At 46.2% G+C, this 14,092-nt stretch overlaps 1 protein-coding gene and 1 pseudogene across 4 annotated transcripts in view; both read left to right on the forward strand.

The window, feature by feature from the left end:
* Positions 1-14,092, forward strand: part of IQCA1 (IQ motif containing with AAA domain 1) — a 138,176-nt gene that overhangs the window by 92,601 nt on the left and 31,483 nt on the right. For all 4 annotated transcript variants that reach the window (XM_033111418.1, XM_033111417.1, XM_033111420.1 and 1 more), the window contains 3 exons: positions 307-389; positions 8,856-8,963; positions 12,891-13,090. In XM_033111418.1, coding sequence (XP_032967309.1) covers positions 307-389; positions 8,856-8,963; positions 12,891-13,090 — 391 coding nt within the window. The remainder of the gene's footprint in view (positions 1-306; positions 390-8,855; positions 8,964-12,890; positions 13,091-14,092) is intronic.
* LOC117025505 (60S ribosomal protein L19-like) lies at positions 3,139-3,858 on the forward strand (annotated as a pseudogene).

Consider the following 14,092-nt stretch of genomic DNA (forward strand, 5'->3'; position numbering starts at 1 on the left):
ATTTGTGCCATCATGAGGACTGATGGAAGGGCAGCCTGCAGGAGTTATAGCTGGTCTCAGATGCCCAAAGAAACTGTTCTTATTCATGGGAAACATCAGCTAGACATACACATGGATGAGTGAAAGTATTGTTTTGAAAAAAGCCTAATTTATCCCCAAATTGTAGAAATGCCTCAAAAATCTGTTTATATACAAATGTACTTTGAAATAGATCTGGTTAAAGTTCTCTGCATTTGCGCTGATGAACAGAAACGCTGCTGGTTTGGGTGTGTGTGCTCATGGAATCGATGGCCGCTCTTCCCCCAGGTCCATTGAATCTCTGTACAAGGAGCTGGTGGAGGAAGGACTCCTGATCCAGTCTCTGAAAGTCAACCTCTCCGATTACATCGGTAAAGTACACAAAGAATAATGCACGTGTGTGGCACATATGTCACCCCTTGGGTTTTGAGATCCCAACAGCTGGAAGTACGTTCCATTTGTGGTTTTGTCCAACCCAAAACCTGGCCCATCGTGGCTTGTAGTGTGTGTTGGATTGAACTGATTTGAATTCGTTCTGTGCTGTGAACAAATGGGTCCAGCTGTCTCCCCTAATGTGGTAGAAGCAGGTTTTCGAACCTACTAGCAAGGTTCTTTCTGGCACAAGCTGAATCATGTTTAACTAAATGCCTAGGGGGCAGCACTTGCTACCTCCACAGCTCAGTCCACCTGGAAGGAGTTCCTTCCAGAAGGGGCCACCACGGAAGTAGTTGGGAAGAAGGTAGTGGGGACATTTGCTGTGTTTTTCTTTTATTTTTTTGAAAAACAAGATGACCTGAAAACGCACTTAAAGCTTAAAACTCTTCATAATCCTACCACCGTAATCAGCTATCATTTTCACTTCCCTGCATCTATCATGGACACAGACATTCTCCTACTAACCACAAAAAGATAATCACACTCAGAAAATTCAACATTAATATGATACTATTAGCTAAAATCGAATTAATCGTCAATTTCCCCAATATCCTAATAATATTTTTAATAAATGTTTGTCTTTCTCAATCCAAAATTCAGTCAAAGACCATGGATATGATGGTCATATCTTTTTAGTCGCTTTTCACTCCCTTAATTCAGGACAATTGCCCAGCATTTTTCAGTCTTTTCACAATGTTGACATTTTTAAATAGTCTGAACTGTTTTACAGACTGTCCTTCAACTGAATTGGTTTGACGGTTTTCTCATGACTTGATTCAGGTTAAACATCTTTGACAGGAAAACTACACAGGTGATATTGTGTCCTCAGCATTTCACACTGGGGACACACGATGTCCCCTCTCTGTTGATGTTAAGTTTAATCTCTGGCGAAGGTGCTTTTCCCCAGATTTCCTCTTGAAAAGTTTCGTGTTCCTCTTTGTCAGTAATGGATAATCTTGGGTGGGGGTCAGGTACTTTGAGGGTCTGGAGAGTCTGTGTTCAGGCATCTGAAAGGTCTCAGCATCGCTGATGATTTTCGCCTGCGTGGATGATTGTTGTGGTGGTTGTAAGATGGGGTGTCCTCTTTCTATCATCCCTTCCATATTTATTAGGTACCATTCTTCTAGAAAGAGATTTCCCTCCTTTGAAAAGTGTTGCAGTATCAGTGTGGACGAATGGATTCTCTCTTTTTTTATCATGTTATAATCCCTTTTCCTCTTCTTCATTCTGATGTTTACATTGACCCAACATGGGCCTGTAGGAGGAAGAATGCTGACATTTTCCTTTGATCAAAACAAATGATTACTTTAATCCCCTTGAAAGAAAGCCACATTTCCTTGTTAAGGGCTTGGATGAGCCTCCGTATTTTCTAACAGTGCAAGAATTTTGCCAGACTATATATTGAAATATGTGTTGGGTTTATATTTATCTTATGTGTTTCTTGTCCAAGTATTATAGGATTTTCTTGTGGATTCCTTTGATTCTGTTTTGTTAATTCTGTTAATACGGAAAAATCACATTTTTCACAGAACCTCTTGTGCTTGGGACCTCTGAGTTCTCTTCTTGTCGGCTTTCTCCTTCCACATTATGTCTGTTTTGTTCACGAGTGGATTCCCACTGCTTAGTGTGCTACCTGGCACAGGGGAGAGCCTCAGAAAAACGAATGGCCCTATTTCTCATCTTCTTATTGATTTCTCATTCTCTTGGACTTTTTCAGTGTTCTGTCTGTCCAGGCTATATCTTTAAGATGCCTGAAGTCAAACTGAATGGGGTCAGCCATTTAGAGTGACTTCAAGTGAAAATGTCCCAGTCTAACAAAATGCCACAAGGGCTGTCTCCCTTTGGTCTTTTCCATATTGTCTTTATTTTTATTGTTTTCCAGTTAAGATCCTTAGTTAGAAAGTTGGCAGCAGATCTTCCTAAATCCTCTCTTAAAAATAGACACAGCAACTAGATAGCAAAAACAGAAACCTGTGGACATTTACACCAAAACAAAATGACAAAGTTTCCCCTCAAATACCAACGTCCAAGTCACTGGAAACACAGAACAGAAGAACTCCAAAATAACCAGTCAGCACTCGGTGGGAAGTACAGTGGGCCATGGTACTAACTGCAGGAGACACTGGGCCCCTTCAATTGCACAGGGATGCAGAAGGATAAAATCAGAAGGCATGTAGGCACTCGGGAATCTAACCTGTCTTCACTCTTAAAAGTGACCTCTACTGAGAAGAAAGTCTGTGGACCAGAATTACAATTGAGCAGGACAAAGATAGTAGAGATGAAAGACAGAGAAGATCCAGAAAAAATTGGGGGCGGAGAACAGAAGCAGGACATCTGAAAAAACAAGCCGGCACACTTGTAACATATATGAAAACAGCATAAGCGGGGGCTCCATGAAATTTTAAAATCCATCCTGAACCAAACTTTCTTCTAAAAATACAGGAATATTAACTCACATAAATTTAAGCAATGGAAAAGTTCAAGGTCAAAGTCCATGCAAAGTTTCTAAGAAAAAGAAAGAATAAGGAACAAATTAACCTCTCAAAAAGGCATGCTTGTAAAGCACACATTAACTGAAACCTACTCTTTCAAACCAGGCTAATGTACATTAATAAAATTATGGGAGATACGTAAGAATATATCAAATCGAATTAGAAAAACTCAGAAACTCAAGGACTATTAGAAATAAAGGGAGAAATTATTTTAGAAAAAACTAAATTATAATGAATGAAGTCAACAGGTAATGTTTCAAGAGAAATAAAATATGAAAGGCAGAAATTTTTAAAATAAAGAACAAGATTAAAAAGATGCAAATGACTTTCCTTTCGCCACGGTGGCTGCAGCCATGAGTACGCTCAGGCTTCAGAAAAGGTTTGAATCCAGTGTCCTCCGCTGTGGCACAAAGAAGGTCTCGCTGGACCCAACGAGACCAACGGCATCGCCAACGCCAACCCCCACCAGCAGATTCGGGAGCTGATGAAAGACGTGCTGGTCACCCGGAAGCCCGAGCTCGATGCCAGAAAAACACCTCAGCCCACAGGAAGGGCAGGGATATGGGCAGAGGTAAGCAAAAGGGTACTGCCAGCGCTCCAATGCCTGAGAAGGTAACCTGCATGAGGAGGATGAGAAATCTTCACCGACGGCTCAGAAGACCATGAACCTAAGAAGATAGACAACCACATGTACCACAGCCTATACCTGACAGTAAAGGGTAACGTGTTAAGAAACAAGCGATTCTCACAGAACACATCCACAAGCTGAAGGCAGACAAGGCTCGCCAGAAGCGTCTTGATGACCAGGTAGGTCTAAGACCAAGGAAGCCACAAGCACCGGGAAGGGTGTCTCCAGGCCAAGAAGGAGGAACTCATCAAGAGTCTGTCCAAGGAAGACGAGACCAAGAAATAAAGCTCCACCTCTCTTACCTGAAACTCAGTTCTTCTAGCCATTTTCCAGTACAGAGATCGATCACTCGATAAAATAGCCTTCATCTGCATATAAAAGGATGTAAACGAAAGTAACAAATACTGAAGACAGGCAAAGAAGATCCAACGTACAAATAATATGAGCCCCTGAAAAAGAAAGCCAAAGCAAAGGAACAGAGCAAATGCTAACAACTATTATTCATGAAAACAGAAATGCAAACCACAGAATGAAAGATCTCTGTGTACCTGAGGACATCAATTTCAATTGACCGACACCATGACATAGTCTAATAAAAGTACCAGACTTTAAAGTAAAGGGGGGAAAAATCCTTTTTTTCATCTATGCAACAAAAAATGGTCATCTATGCAACAACAAAAAATGGCTTATAATGAGGAAAAAATTAGACTATCATCACACTTTTCAACAGCAACATTTTATACCGGAAGTAAACGGCATGATATATTTCAAATGCCCAAGGACAGGAAATAAGCTCCAAAGATTTTGTGCCCAGCCAGATTTATTTTCAAATACACAAGACACAAACTTATAAACACGTAAGAACTCAGGATATTTGCCCCATGAGCCCCTCCTGAAGAATCTACTAAGAATGAGCTGTAGACAACCAAAAATGACTAGAGAGACCGGAACACAAGGGCTGGTGGGAACATTCAGTCTATACTTACTTACAAAACTCAGTGAGGGCTACGAGGGAGTGAGCGTAATAGGTAATGGGGATGTGCTCTGCCAACGTGAATATAACACAACCATCAGAAACGGGGGAAGAAGAATTAGCACACACACACAAATTTAACCGTTTTTAGTTATTGTAGGTGGTATTGATAGCATTGGCTTTGTTATAAGGCTGTGTGTATAATGTAATGTGGGATCAAACAAATGAGAGATTATATAATAGCCTATGATCCCTTGTGCCCTTGGAGACTAATATTCTCCCTGTATAGAATGGAGACGACCGATGGAATATGAAAGTTCAATAAAAACGTGTAATCCTGAATATGAACTGGAAATTCCTGTATGAGCATACACACACACGCACACGCACACATTCACGCACCTGTGTGATGGCAGGGTGACTGCACCTCCTGCCCTGGCAGGTAGCAGCATCACTGGCCTCAGTTTCTCCCAGTGCTGCCATCTGCCCTGCGCCAGAGTTCATCTGACTAAGCGTTTGTACCGTCAGTGTTCTCTGATCTCACTGACAATCTTCCCTGAGAGTAACTGTTTATCTCACAGATTGTAGGAAAACTTTGTGTTTGTCCTCAGAGCCTTGTTCAGCCTTTTTTTTTTTTCTTGTCTATAGAATCTCCTCCTGGCACATGTTTCCTCATCCTTCCTTAATCTTAGAAGTTTGGTCCTCTTGGCAGAACTGTGCCACACAGAGGCTATTTCAGTCCCATTCTTGGCTCCCGATCTTGAGATCCGATACAGAGGAGCAGCCAGCTGGAAGAGAGCTTTCATGTCTGGGCAGCCATTTAACTACTGATTGCTGGCTCCCCTACCCATTTCTGATTCTGGAACAGACCACCGCGAGGCTGCAGGGACACTTCTCCAGCCTGGCACTGTGGCCTTCCCAAAGTAGAGGAGCCTTTCCTGACCAGCCAACTAGCGGGAGGCTGTACAGTTCCCACCTGCCTCTGGAAAGTGCCCTGTTCTTAGCACTCTCCTTCCTGCCATGCCTCCAGGGCACAGGGCTGACGCCCACTGCTCAAGGACCCACTGACCAGCTCTCTCTCCCAGGCTGGGAAAAGTCTCCTCCTTCCCACCTTCTGAAGGATGCTTGTCCTTTATGTAAGATGTCTGTGCCTCAGTTTCCGCAGTTATGAGGATAAGAAGAGCTACTGCCTCATTAAATTGCTGTGAATATTTAGTGAGTTAGGAGATGGGGCCCATGAGGAGTGCTTGGCACAGAACTAGCTATTGTCCCTGCCGTTGCTGGCAGTGGTGGCCTCTCCCGGCCTTGGGTAGGCTCGGGTTTGCCAGTAAGAGGGCTTGTGACTTCTTGAGCCTCTGTGTGCTTCCTTCTCTGTCCATGTCACAGAAGCACGAAGCACCGAGAGGGCTGGCCACTGTTTAAGAGGGAGATAAAGGAAGACCAAAAACAAACTAACAATCGCCTAAATGATCCAGCCCGCTCCTGGTCCAGTAACTGCCTTTGGGGGGAACACGACCCAGGCCACTGTCAGTCTCCCATTCTCCTTGGCTTTCAGAGCCTGCCCTACAGAAGAGAAGACTCAACAGTCTCCCAAAGATCTCACCTTCGAAGGTGTGACTTAGGCATTTACGTGTGAAAACATCAGGAGCTTGGGAATATATAAATGGGACAAAAAGGTATCCTGGGGCCGCTCTCTGTTGACTCATTCTGGAAGCCGGGCAGCCTGTGTCCAACTTAAGTCTTATAAACAAGTCAGTGCACCTGGACTGTAATCATCTCGCATGTGCCACCGTCCACATCGTTAGAAGACGATGCCACGTGTAGTCGTCATCGTTCCTGAGGGAGGGCCAGGGACATCCTTGTGCCGGGGGAGGGGGAGGCCCAACGACCAACAGGTATCGTCTCTTCTTGGGGCCTCCTGTGTCCTCTCACCCCTTTTTTTTGAGTAACTTATTTAAGAAGCTAGCAGTATTTTTATAAATTGTTTATATGCCTTCTCTTTTTAATGCTGTGTGAGGTAGAAGGAAATCATAGAGGCTGATTCCACCTTTATTTCTCAATTTTTATTTTTTTTTCTCATTTTTTTTAACTGTGCTTTGTATGTTCCTATTCTCTTCCATTTCATACTCACTCTTTAGTAGCGGGCGAGGGCCGCTGTAACTCGTCCCACATACTGAGGGGCTTGCACTGCAAAAATGTCGTCTCACAGCTCTAGAGGCCGAAAGTCCACGGTCAAGGTGTCGGCAGCATTGCTCCTTCTGCAGGTGCTGAGGCAACGTCTGTTCCTTTGCTGCAGCCCCAGAACTCCTTCCCGATGGCCCCCTCTCCTGCTGCCTGGACCCATCAGTCCTCCCGGCCGGGACGCCCAGCTGCCCTCAGGCTCCGGTGGCCTGAGCTGACCTCATCATTTCGTCCCTCCTCTTGTCCCTTGGTGGTTTGTTGGCAGTCCTCGACATGTGCAAATACCCCCTTTATTAAAGGACTACCCACCTTGATGACCTCATCTTAACAGCAGCAACTCTATTTTCAAATAAGGCGACATTCTGAGATACTGGGGGTTAGGACTTCACCCAGGAATTTAAAGGGGACGCCGTCCACCCCATAACATCTCCTCTGCTCCTTTTCCTTCCATTGCTCTAGACCTCCTGGCCCTTTTTCACACCCTGTATCTCAAGTAGCTTTCCAGCCGCCATGTCCCTCTTCCCTCCCTCGTGGAAGAGCTGGTGGCGCAGGGAATGCTGCAGTTTCCGAGTTCTGACCGAGTAGATGGAACGAGCGGGTGGCATCCATGTTCTGCAGGAACAAACCGTAGTAACGTGCTTTCAGAATGAATCTCGTCGCGTGGCAAACAGTCCGGACTGGTTGTGTCCTTCACTCCGTCGGAACCGACACCCATTAATTCAACCTAATCTAGTTTGTGCAAACAAAATCTGTTCGGTTCTAGCAGATACAGTGCATTGGATATTAATATGGAGTTACTTAAGCAGGGAAATGGGAATCACTTTCACATCACCTCTAATGTCATGTTTACCGCAATAAGCGCTGGATTTAACGGTGTCTACAGGACCTCTCCCTACTCTCAGTGAAGGCGAAATTAACCACTGTTCTATTTATTACCTGCTCATTAAAAAGCGTGGGGGTTGGAAGCCATAGCAGACGCTTTCATTATCTGTCATTCTCCCCACCAGTACCCACTGCCCTTGCCAAGGACAGCCTTCTTCCCGTGGAGGCTTTGAAAGGCCACCCTCCACAACGGAACAGTCATCGTACCTGGGTTTTAATTCCAGTTTTCTTCGCATTTCAAAATGCTTTAAAGTGTTCAATATTTTCAGTATGTCATACACATACACATGTGTATTTTTTTGCAGTATTTTTGTACACACATAAATGTATTTGTTGTACAAATATAACATCAAAAGCTCGTCAAGCTCCATACTTGTTATAGGAAGAAAGAGTCAGGGGAAAAAAAAAAAAAAACGATCATTAAATATTTTTACTCCAGAATCAGGTAGAAAAAAAGAGAGAACCTTATGAGCACGGAAAGGTCCCTCCTCTTGACAAATGGAGACAGCCAAACTAATTTTCGTGGTGACCTTATCTAAATTAGTTAGAAAATAACCCTTCAGATTTATGACTAGTTACAATTAAGCCCTTTGATGCCTTCTAATTAAACCTGTAAAGATTTATTTCTGTATTATTCCTTTGGTGATCCTTTAAAAATGATAAAAATGTAAATGAATATGACCCTCAAAAAGAGATGCTTCTATTTATCCTAAATTAGACTCATACCCGTCCTTTCCAATGGCTGCATTTTAGGTTCAGCTTTACACCACTCCAATACAGATATCTCATCACGAGCTTAAATCATTTATTTTTGAAGTTTGTGTAAATGTTAGACAGAATCTCTTGGAATATAAATTCAACAGAAAACTTCTGTATTGTAGTCTTATTTGTATGTCCCTCATTTCAGAATTTTGGCCCACTTCACACATGCAATATTCAAAGGGTGTTTTCAGAACCACAATGGGGTTCGTATGCGTCTCAGCACACTTACTACAGTACGCAGTACTTACTGTACTTACTACACTCAGCCCAGTTACTACACCAGCACAGCAGTACTTTCGCGACTGCAGTTCTTCTTCAAGCCTTTCTCTGAGGAAAGATGTGTTCTTCTTCTGACCCTCCTCATGCCACTATATTTGCTCAGAAATGTTTAATTCATTCTGTGTTAACTTTGCAAGTGCCAAAATCATGCAGCGCAGACCAACATAGTTTCCCATTCATTTGTCCTCTGTTTCCTTTCTCCCAGGTGAGTACAGCTACCTGGGAACCAGTCTTCGCCAGGTAGCCATAGAACCCATGCCTTCCCTCCTGGATGTCAGACAGCTCATCGCCCTGTACGGGATCTTGCCACTAGGTAAAGGCTTCACATGCCCTGCTGTGCCTTTTCTAGAACGAGGGGTGCTCCACCGGCTGCTCTGACAGTGTCTTCCTGCGTCGTCAGCATGCACTGAGGCTTAACTCTTCCCACCAGGAATTTTGAGTGAAGCTAATTTCCTGGCCATAGCGAACCCCAGAGCACCCTGAAAAGCACTCCGCGGGGAGCACCTCTGAGCGCCTGCTTCACATTCTAGGCAGAAGGTTCTGTCGACAATCATCTGAAGAGATAACAGCCCACGCGGCACCTGCAATTAAAATTCCCCAAATTAGACAAAGGGCTAAGGTCTCGGCTTGCCTCTTACACACAGGCTTCGGCTACTAGGTCCTTAAACGAACCCGCCCTTTGGGAGTCAGGGATAGTGTGTTTCAAGCCATCTAAGGAATCGAGGCTGTGTGGTTTTCACTGAAGTCCACTTTTAACTGCCAAGTGAGATACAGTCTCGACCGTTCAGACGCTCGGACTGGAGCTCCGCGGTATGCTGAGAGGTGCGGGAAAGGCGGGCTCTCTAACAGAGACAGCTGCTGCCCTCCTCACTCTTACTTTTATTTTTTGTGACTTTAATATGTCTGACCTGCGTCAGCGGAGGCAGAGGAGGGAACTCCAGCCAGCCTGTGCTCTGACACCAGTTCTGACATAGAAATCACTCCTTGTTTAATTTGCTTTACAATGAGATAGGAAGAGTTTCGACACTTAGAATATTCTTCTACTTTGACTTAGTAAGTACTTGACCGACTGACAAGAATTAGTCCATTCCTCTCTTTAAATTGAAGTAGTAAGTAGAGAAGTAGTAAACTTGGGGTTGACATAAATAATATACTGTGTTTCCCTGAAAATAAGACCTAGCCGCACCATCAGCTCTAATACGTCTTTTGGAGCAAAAATTTATAAGACCCGGTCTTATTTTAATATAATATAAGACCAAGTCTTATATAAGATAATATAGGACACAGTCTTACATAAGATAATATAAGACCAGGTCTTATATTAATTTTTGCTCCAAAAGACTCATTAGAGCTGGTGGTCCAGCTAGGTCTTATTTTCGGGGAAACACGGTATATAGAGAACATAAACAAATAGTACTTTGGGGCTCCACACAATTTGGGATCAACACAAGAAATACATAATATCTCTGGGTCCGTGTAAATTACAAAATAAATAGATTAGCTCCTCAGATGTCATCACAGTGTAACTAACGGAAGGCAGTGGAGCTGAGAGGACCAAGAGCTGACACGTTTCTAAGGAAACGCCTAACAAATCAGGGTGTGGTGTGTTTGCCTCCTGGGCACATGGATGCAAGGTGATGGATGTCGTTTTCCAAGCTGCTTGAAAGCATCAGGAGAAGGGTGCTCAGGAAGCACCCGGCCCGGACCCTCCTTTTGTCAACGAGGAATCCCAAGTCCCTTTGGGCTGCTGACCTCCCCAGGCCCGAGAGCAGGCGGGCGTTTGTTTTCATGACCAGTGTGCGTGTTTGCAATGCACAACCAAGACGGACAGAGAAATCATTTAAATTTCATACATTCCAAAAAAGAATGTGTCTCTTGGCCCCGATTGTTCAGGTCACCACTGCCAGGACTAACCAACTGGTCCACAGGGCAGAGGGCACTGAGGACACACGTCAAGGCCACTCTCCACCCCGCCAGGTGACACAGTCTCCGCAGGCCTCAGCCTGGGCAACAAGGACGAGGTCTGAGCTTTCAGAACGCCCTGAACGATAGAGGAATGCCCAGGAAGCATCTGGTCAGCGTCCACCCTCCGTCCCGGAAATGCTCCTGTGCCCCGGAGCCCTGGAGGGAGAAAAGGAAGGGAGGAGGGCATTTACGAAGCAGAAACAGCTTGCTGGGAGTTTTACGTAAATTGTTGCGTTTCCCAGCAGAACCCATCAGGTGGACCTTGAACCCGCTTTTCCAGATGAGTAAGCCTTTCAGAGTCCAAGGTTAGGAAGGGACAGAGCTGGGCTTAGGACAGGGACCTCCTTGTGACGCCAATCCTCCGAGAATTGAAAAGCCTGGAAATGTACTCTCTTAGTCATTCTTCATATTTTTTTTTTAAAACTGCCATTGGAAGTTGAAATGGGCAGGAAGAGCCGTGGACACTGTGGCGGGTGTGTCCCCATCAGCGCCCTTGCCCCTCCCCCACCAGCTGTCCGGAGGTCAGAGAGGCCCCAGGTGCAGACACCTTCCCAGACCACCCTCTTTACATCTCTGAGCAACCTTGGTGACCACCGCCTTCTTTCTGGAAAATCACTGCCCTGGAGCAAACGCACACCTTCTCCTGGGTCTCCCCCACCCCTGGCCCTCCCTTCTGCTATCCCCTCCCCTGATTCTGTCTGTCCTCTCCTCCCTCCACCCCTCTCAGGGACGTCTCCCCACCTCCTGGCCTCAGTCAGCACCTTGGGCAAATCTGCAACCCCGCCCACCTTCCAGGGACCCCTACAGCTGGCATCAGCCTCCCTCCCCACCTCCTCACTGTCCGCTGCCAATCAGCATTACCTGGCACTCCCCCAGTGCCCGCCTGATGCCCCATGCCAGGCCAGCGGTCACTGGGGCACTGTGCCCTCCTCACTTGGAATCTTCTCAGAAGTCCCCTTCATGGCACGTTCCAACTCTGCCTGTTCTTCAGAGGCCAGCTCGGGGGCTGCCGCCTATGGGAAGTCCGACCTGGACCACCCCCGCCCCCTACTCAGCCCCAAGTTGGATTTAGTTTCTTCTCTGAACTCTGTGGCTCACGGGTCTTAGCACTATTTGCCTCCCATTCTAGTCTTACCCACTCAGGGTTAGGTCCTCTCCTGCCACAAACTCCTGACAGCAATTCCTGACTCTTTTCACATTGGATCCCTGATGGCCCTCGAGCAGGGCCAGGGACAGAGCAGCCCTCGCTCGGGACCCAGGTATTGACTAGGAGACCCCTGAGCGGCGCGCTCTCCAGTAATGACAAACAGGGTCTCCTTTATCCCTCACTCACCACAGGATTTCATTTCCTTTTAAAGAGAACTTGCTCCAAACTATGTTCCAAGTTTATGTGGAATACGTTAGGTAACCATGAAAACTGTTCCCGATTATTTGGTAAATTCCCCATATCTTTTCAATTACACGAGAAAGGAAAGGAGAAGAGCGCAGCACTCACTGTCGTAGTGATGTAGTCACAGCTGCTCAGGAAGCGCCCAGGAGTTGACCAAAAGCAAACCGACGTGATCGTGGATGTTTCAATCACAGCACCTCCCAGGACTTCATTCCGCTGACTTTGTACAGAATTACTTAGCGCCACCCTGTGCTCCACTGGTGTTCAGGACAAGGGACGACACCCAAGCCCGAGTCCCCATCTGGGCTCCAAGGAGATGGACAGTGAGTGACAGTGAGCAGGACGATGGACCTCTGAGTGACCTCATGATCAAGTGTCAGGCTGACTCTGCCCCTACTGACAGCCAGAAAGAGGCAGAAGAGCGAAGTGCAGCTCCTGCCACGGATCTTGGTTTTGCCCTTTCCTTCCTAAGAATCGCTAAAGGACACTCTCAGCCCTCCTTCCCATCCACCTCCACATTTCCTTCTCAAGCTTCCAAACGATGTAATGCGCTGCTGACAAGCAGACAAATCCCATCTCTCCTCCCAAAATATGCCAGAGGTAAGTTATTGCAGGAATGTTCTTTAAAATTATGAGTTTGGGGAAAATTCCAGGGTGAGGGGTGGAGGAGAAGCAACGTGTTGAACACCCAAGGAGACCCTATGGCTCCACCACAAGCCCTGACCTACAAATCAAAGTGTCGCAGAGCCAGCTGAGACGGGAGGCGTGCTTCTGGCTAAAAGTGCTCCCGACGCATTCATCACTGTTGCAGAAACGGGGGTCACGCGGTGGAGTCGCGGCCCTGAGGAATCCTAGTCTAAGAGCCGCTGCCTCTGGCTTTTTCAGGTTCCGCAGCAGTGCACGAGAAAGCCCCTTTGGTGAGGTCCCTGCTGCTGGCCGGGCCGTCGGGGGTCGGGAAGAAAATGCTGGTCCATGCCATCTGTACCGAAACGGGCGCCAACCTCTTCAACTTGTCTGCAGCTAACATCGCCGGCAAGTACCCGGGCAAAAGCGGCCTCCAAATGATGCTACATGTGGTCCTCAAGGTAGTTATGATGGTTCCTGGGGCCGTTCTCCTCCCTTTCAGGTTCCATTTTCACATCCTGTAGTTCATCTTCTTAAGCCAGCGAGCACAGGCCCCGTGGGTAACCTCCTAGGCTGGCATGAGCATCCCTCTTCGATGTCCCCGTTGCGTCCTCCTGCACATTTTTAGTCACTGCATCTGGCTGAGCATCGCGCGATTCGAAATAGCTTCTGTCTTTGCATAAACACTGTGCCATGCGCACCAGCCTCCTTGTGCCACAGGAAGCCTTTCTGAAATGCTCGCACATCTCGTTGGAAATTCAATCCACAGTGTCTTTTCCGCCCACCTCCCTTCACAAGCAGCATCAGACATTTGCACTGGGGGGTAGGCTCACGAGGTGTGCGTTGCCAAGCTCTGGTCCGTCTGCACATCAGCTCCTCACACAGGTCATAGGAAGAACCCCACGAAGTTAAGCCAACCGCCGTGAGGCAAACGCTCATTTTATCGCCGGGCCAGGGGGCAGGGTTCCTAAAAGACCCATCCACCAGCCAGCTCTGTGATCTCAGATAAGCCCTCATCTCCCTGGGTCTTTGTTCTATCATCCCCAAAAATGAACGAGTCAGCCCAAGTGATACTGAGGCGCTCTGTCAGCCCAAAAATCAGTGATTCTCTGACACAGTTTAGATATAAATGATGATGGTGATAGATAGGAGATGATAGATAGATAGATAGATAGATAGATAGATAGATAGATAGATAGATAGATAGATAGATAGATAGATAGATACACACAATATACAAGGGTGACCAACTTTTAAAGCATTTTGATACAGAATATTTCTATGTAATATCAAAACCACAGGATTTCCTTTTTATTTGGCCGAGCACCTTGGGGTTGACATTATGCTGTCCGGTTCACATTTAGTTGCTAGAATGCCAGGTAAGCCAGCCTCAACTACGTCAAAGCGTCCGTGTAGCAATGACTGTCAGCAGCAGACCCCAGCGCTGTGTCTCCTTTCACGGG

This window comes from Rhinolophus ferrumequinum, chromosome 8 (genome assembly GCF_004115265.2).
Source record: "Rhinolophus ferrumequinum isolate MPI-CBG mRhiFer1 chromosome 8, mRhiFer1_v1.p, whole genome shotgun sequence".
Classification (NCBI taxonomy): Eukaryota; Metazoa; Chordata; class Mammalia; order Chiroptera; family Rhinolophidae; genus Rhinolophus; species Rhinolophus ferrumequinum.